The sequence below is a fragment of the Sinocyclocheilus grahami genome, unplaced genomic scaffold (assembly GCF_001515645.1).
Source record: "Sinocyclocheilus grahami isolate Dianchi unplaced genomic scaffold, SAMN03320097.WGS_v1.1 scaffold234.1, whole genome shotgun sequence".
NCBI classification, from domain to species: Eukaryota; Metazoa; Chordata; class Actinopteri; order Cypriniformes; family Cyprinidae; genus Sinocyclocheilus; species Sinocyclocheilus grahami.
The window spans coordinates 2,574,373-2,580,684 of NW_015505413.1; the positions used below are offsets into that span (position 1 = coordinate 2,574,373).

Genomic DNA, 6,312 nt, shown 5'->3' on the forward strand with positions numbered 1-6,312 from the left:
AATATTAAATACATTTAAAAAATCAAATATATCTGTGTTTTTCTGTCAATATGGGGTGCTGTGTGTACATTAATGAGGAAAAAAAATTAACAAATGATTTTAGCAAATGGCTGCAATATAACAAAGAGTGAAAAATTTAAGGGGGTCTGAATACTTTCCGTACCCACTGTATATATATATATATATGCTAAAATATGTTTCAGAAGTAAATATATTTTCTACCCATGTATTTTTTTTTGCACATTTTTGAAAAAGCATTTTTTTATATGTTAATGTTTTTATATTTTAAATGTATAATATATATGATAACAGCTTTTAAATTTCTTCAGTCTGCAACATCCAGGGGGTCTTTCTCTCTCTCAAATGAGCTGAGAGCCTCTATGTAGGCAAGTAACCAGCGTCAATATTTACCCAGCTGCATGAAAGCATGTAATGAGTGTTTGGACTACCACTCCATACATATATGCTGCTGCAAACCCCTAAACTCATGATCTCTGCCATTTATTCTCAAATATTTAGTAATAATAATAAATTTTGTGCTGAATGTTTTGTTTCACCTGTGTCCTCAAATTGTATAATAATAATAATAAGATCTGCCACCACTAATATATTAAAAGTGTAGCATATTTATATATTTATTTATTTAAACTATTTGCTTTCTCTGGTTTTGATTCAGAGGTTTGGTGTGATTTTCTGCTTCTTCAAGCTTCATATTTCTGGTTCTGGTTTATGCCACGTAGACAGTTATAGGCTATCTGATATTTATCCACATACATTTTGTGGATTGTTATTTTAATAGTTGTTGAGGTTGTTAAGTAATGAGCATACTTGTAGCCTATCCAAACGAATAAATGTGTTTCCCATTTTTTTGTATTGCTGGATACGGTAATCAATGTTCTAACACTTCCCTCTTCACGCAGTAGATGGCAGCATTGCCGCATAAACACACAATGCTGTTTTTGGGTGCTTGAATCCTCTGTTCAACCACATTCGTATCACCTTCCAACTTTTTTTGCCATGTAGGGGAGATTGATTTGTATATTAAAACAACCATTTCGGAAAGTAAAACAGAACGAGTATACACTAAGGTAGTTCTTACTATGCAGTAGATGCATTTTCATATCCCCATATGCATATGTGCCATTATGTTGGTCAAAATATTAATTTTAAATAAATATTGTTAGTTTTGATTTATATTTTTAGTTTCATTTTAATATCAGAATAAAGTGAAAATAAGGGTGAATGTATTTCACTGCTTTGGTTTGAGGTGGATGTTGTGTGCCATGCTAACAACTTATTACGAAATATATGTTTCTTCATTTTCCTTTTGAAATGTTTCCAGCAAAACATCTTTCGATTGGTATCTCTAGTTTTTATTTCCAGTGTCCTCAATAGCATCCTTCCAACTACCAACAACACCACGTTAGTCACTGACTGATTTATCCATGGTTGATACCAAGAACATCAATACTGAGCAAGCAGGTGAACCAAAGTGAAATAAATGTCCAATGTATCTGTCACATGTATAAACAGATGATGAAGAAGATTTTGTAAGTGACTTTTCTTTCTGTTTTAGATGTTCGAAGTTCCATTCTGAACCAAAAGATTCATAAACCCACTCCGAAGATCAGATCTAAATCAAATGGTTTGCGATCCACCTTCTGTCCCTATTTAATTGTTTGATCAACATTATTGCTAGGAACAATTTAGTAGTTGCTGGATATTGGTAGGGACATGTACCTAATGCCCTACTAAATTCTCTCTCTATAGACCTGTGTAAGTAGACAAGGATTATAACAAATTGTGGCTTTTCTTAATAACTGCAAAAATGACTGCTCGCTGAAAGCTTCATAAAACTCTGTTTAGCGATAAGAGTGAGGAAGCTCAAGCTGATTTTATACTTTATGTTTCAAAATGACACACTCTAAAAAATGCTGGGTTAAATACAACCCAGTGCTGGGTAAAATAGAGACAAACCCAGCAATTGGGTTGTTTTGACCCAGCGGTTGGGTTACTACCCAGAAGGTTGGGTTAAACATTTAACCCAACCACTGGGTCAAAATAACCCAATCGCTGGGTCTGTCCCTATTTTACCCAGCACTGGGTTGTATTTAACCCAGCATTTGGAATGTAATTTAGATCAGTATTTGTAACAGTAAAGCATAAAAATATTTGTGGTGGTAAAGATAAACATTCAAATTCAACACCATCATGAAAAACAACTACCACCCCTCTTTCTAAGAAATTAACTCTACCTTTTTGTTTCCATTGTTATTTTGTTTTCTACACTCTAAAAAATGCTGGGTTAAATACAGCCCAGTGCTGGGTAAAATAGGGACAAACCCAGCAATTGGGTTGTTTTGACCCAGCGGTTGGGGTACTACCCAGAAGGTTGGGTTAAACATTTAACCCAACCGCTGGGTCAAAACAGCCCAATCGCTGGGTTTGTCCATAGTTTACCCAGCACTGGGTTGCATTTAACCCAGCATTTTTTTTAGAAGCTTCTCACAAGCTATAATTAATTCAGTTTCATTTAAGTGTCTGAGCCAGGGTTAAGCTAAAACTATTAAAACATGTTTTTCTTAATTGAAATAAATCTAATAAAATATAGATATTAGATGGGGGGAAAAAACTAAACTTATTTCAGTTAATTGCCAGGGCAACATTTATAATTTAACTTGAAGCACTAAAATTGCTAACTGTCAATAAAATAAAAAATAATAAAAGTAAAACTGAAAACCTAAATAGTAATCATTAAAAAAAAAAAGCACATAAAATTACTAAAACTTTAACAAAAATTTAAATAAAAACAAAGTATAAAAATAGCTCATTCAAAATATTAATAAAAACTAAAATGGTATATTTCTGATTATTTAATTTGCTAGAACAAAATCTTTTTTATACATTATTTAAAATAATACTGTAATAATAATAATACTTGAGGGTTTTTTTTAACAACAAAAGCAAATTTATTTTCAGCCAGATAATTTAAAGATCAGGAATTAAAGTTTATTTCTTTAAGACTGAAAGGATATAAATTGCAGAGAAATAGGTTTAGATTGTCTATATATTTATATGGCTTTGTCTTTTGAATGGCTTTCTGTATAACCCTTCAGTTCTATCGTGCTGTTCTCATTTTGTGAATGTTGCATTTGTCTGATAAGGCATCCCCATTTCATTGTCACTCCACCAGCTTAATACAATTTCTAGGAATGTTGTGTTCCACCCTCAGCAAGAAAGCACACGCCTGGCCCTTTAAATCCCACCCACTTGACAGACAACCGCACCGACCAATCAGAGCGCGTTATTCTATGGGCGTGTCCACCCCGCACACAAACACCGAATCGGCATTTGCAGACGTTACGTAGATCCACTCCGACCAACCTTTAGCTTAGCCTTTCAAACTCTTCCTTTATTCAGCTAGATTTGATTTGGATCGCTCCTGAGCCGGTTGTATTTAAGAAGCTGAAGGTTAATAACGCGGGACAGACAGTTGTGAAGCTTCACAGAGTGAATTTCATGTGTTAGCTCGAGCTGAAGTCCAGTAGAAACAGCAGTCATGGGCTCCAGAGCTTCATCTCTGCTCAGAGAAGAGGACATTGAAGAAATCAAGAAGCAAACGGGATGTGAGTAGCGGGTTTGGGTGGATTAATAGTGTGTCTGGGTTATATAGACATCGCTAGAGAGTTTGGACAGTGATGACAGATGTAATACAGAGCTTTTTGGGAAGTATTTCATGTCCTGTGATGTGACATATGACTAAACTCCCATCTAAAACTATTTTAAACAGCGTTAGCTCTTTCCTGTGTTGTGTAGGTATTGTGCTTCCAGTTTGTATGGCATCGTATTACTTGAGATAAGAGAAAATAGCTAGAAGAAAGTCTTAAAATCTTGGTGGAACTGGTGTTACGAGATCTAAGATACACTCCCTTATAGATATATCATTTTAAAAATATTATTGGTTAATAAGAAGCTCAGAACATGTTATACTTCAACTACCTATATTGTGTATATTTATTATGTATATAAAAAGACACACACATACAGTATATATTTTGAAAAATATATGTATATTCATATAATTTATATTAAATATAAATATATCTAATATATAAACAACATATTTTTCTTAAATATATACATGCATGTGTGTGTATTTATTTATATATATATGTGTCTCAGAATAGTGTCTGAGAGGGCAGAACGTAGACAATATTGTATAAGTCAATTGTTCAGATAGACAGACAGATAGATAGATAGATAGATAGATAGATAGATAGATAAAGGGCAATAAAGAACTATTGTATTTACATGTGTAGGGCCGGGTGATATATTAAAGGATATCTGACTTGATGATTTGTTTATCATTACTCAAAAAGAAGTCCCTTGTGACAGTCTTAATGTATTAAAATTGTTATTCATTGCTATGTGTTGTAATATTGGTGTTATAAAAACAGAATATGCATAAATAGTTCGTTTAGTGAAAACCAGAGAACAGGAAAACACGCTATATTCTAATCTACGTTTTACAATAATTTGCATCTGTCAAACATTTTTTATTCATTTTAAACAAATATTTAAAGAAGGCTTTACATGATGAAATATAGTTCCATGAAGAACCTTTAACATCCATGGAATCTTTCCACTGCACAAAAGGTTCTTCATAGTGGAAAAATGTTCTTCAGACTATTAAAATGATCTTCACACTAATAAAAAAAAAATTATACTTTTTTTTTTTTTTTTTTTTAGAAGCATGTACTGCAAGATTATTTGGGGAAACCCAATAATCTAGCATCACTGTGAAGTTATGTCTGGATCGCTGTTTGCGTTGCACTGATGAACATAATTCGATTTTAATGACACCGTTTGCACCTGTGCATCTGCAGTTAGAGGTTTACAAAATGCTATGAGGGCCAAGCAGCAATTTCCAATCTCCGCCGTCTCAGTGCTTCGGCGTTCTGTACGGATGAACCACAGGGAGAGAAACGTCCACCCCCACAACATCTAGAAATAGACTGGGGATATGCTTTATACGTTATTGGAGCTGTATGGGTTATATGTTAGTCTTTATTTTACAGACCACACATACCAAGCTCAAAAGGTCTGCAGGCGGTCTAGCTGTTAATATTCATACTTTCTAATGCCAAGATTTGTATGCATGTGTTTCATGACCTTTTTTTACATGTTTGTAAGCCCAGATTTTACTACATTCCTTTAAAGCCACATAAAGTGCTCTCCTTCTTGTAATTGTCAGTTTTTTCCGCTCTCGTCCTCTGGTGTGAAAACCTACTGGGCAGAAGCCAGGATTTCACACTGCGTCTCTTTATGTGGTTGTGTTTTAACTCCTGACTGAACGTCACTTTGTGACTTCCTCCATCATGTGGGATGGTTCTGTATTCCTTCATCTCATTTACTTTAAATCTGTGTTGATCAAAGACTGAATTGTTGTGGAAGATGTTCCACTGATGTGGTCGGTAATTGGCTTTGCTGTGATTAAAATAGGAAACCACTTTCCATGAATACATACTGCGCCAAAGCAGCTTTTCTCTGGTGAATGGATGTTCCAGTTTACATTGATTTCTTTACAATATTTTTTAGTTTGGCTAAATTGTGTTGAAGTGAAGGAAAAGAAGCCAGTTAGTGTCCAGTATACATAAAGTATCCCAGGATGCACTTTATGAAATAATGAACAGTGTGCAAAGCTGTAATCAAAACTCGTTTTATGAAGTATGTTCCTTTTTGTATTTATTTGGTTTGATGACTTTTTTTTTAATGAAAACAAATTGTTAAAAAAAAACAAGTGTCCAAATAAAGTCCAGAGTATGTTTGTAATATATTAGCCTAAATAAATAAATGCTTATTTATTAAAAAAATAATAATAATTCAAAGTACAGATTTATTTATTTATTTTTTTAAAAAGATATATGCAGAGTACAAATGTATTTTTTCTTTTTAAATATTTATTTACTTCCAGGATATTTGGTACATTTTGTCCTTTCATTTATTTATAAAAAATAAATAAATGCAAAGTACAAATGTATTTTTTCTTTTAAAAAAAATATGCAAAATACAAATTTATTTAGAAAAAAATATTAATTTACTTTAATTGACACATTTTCTGATTTATTTTTATGTTTGTTTAGTTTGTTTAGTTTCTTTATTTATTCATTTGCTCACTTAATGCAAAGTGCAATTTTATTTATTTGGGTTAAAAAAATATGCAAAGTACAAATTTATTTATATATATATATAAAAAAAAAATATATATATATATATATATATATATATATATATATATATAGCGCTATTTAT

At 32.5% G+C, this 6,312-nt stretch overlaps 1 protein-coding gene across 1 annotated transcript in view; it reads left to right on the forward strand.

Moving 5' to 3' along the window:
- Nucleotides 1–3,335: 3,335 nt before the first annotated feature.
- chp1 (calcineurin-like EF-hand protein 1) overlaps nucleotides 3,336–6,312 on the forward strand; it is a 14,632-nt gene continuing 11,655 nt past the window's right edge. The window contains exon 1 of the mRNA XM_016288825.1: nucleotides 3,336–3,626. Within this exon, the coding sequence (XP_016144311.1) occupies nucleotides 3,560–3,626 (67 nt within the window). The 5' untranslated portion in view covers nucleotides 3,336–3,559. The remainder of the gene's footprint in view (nucleotides 3,627–6,312) is intronic.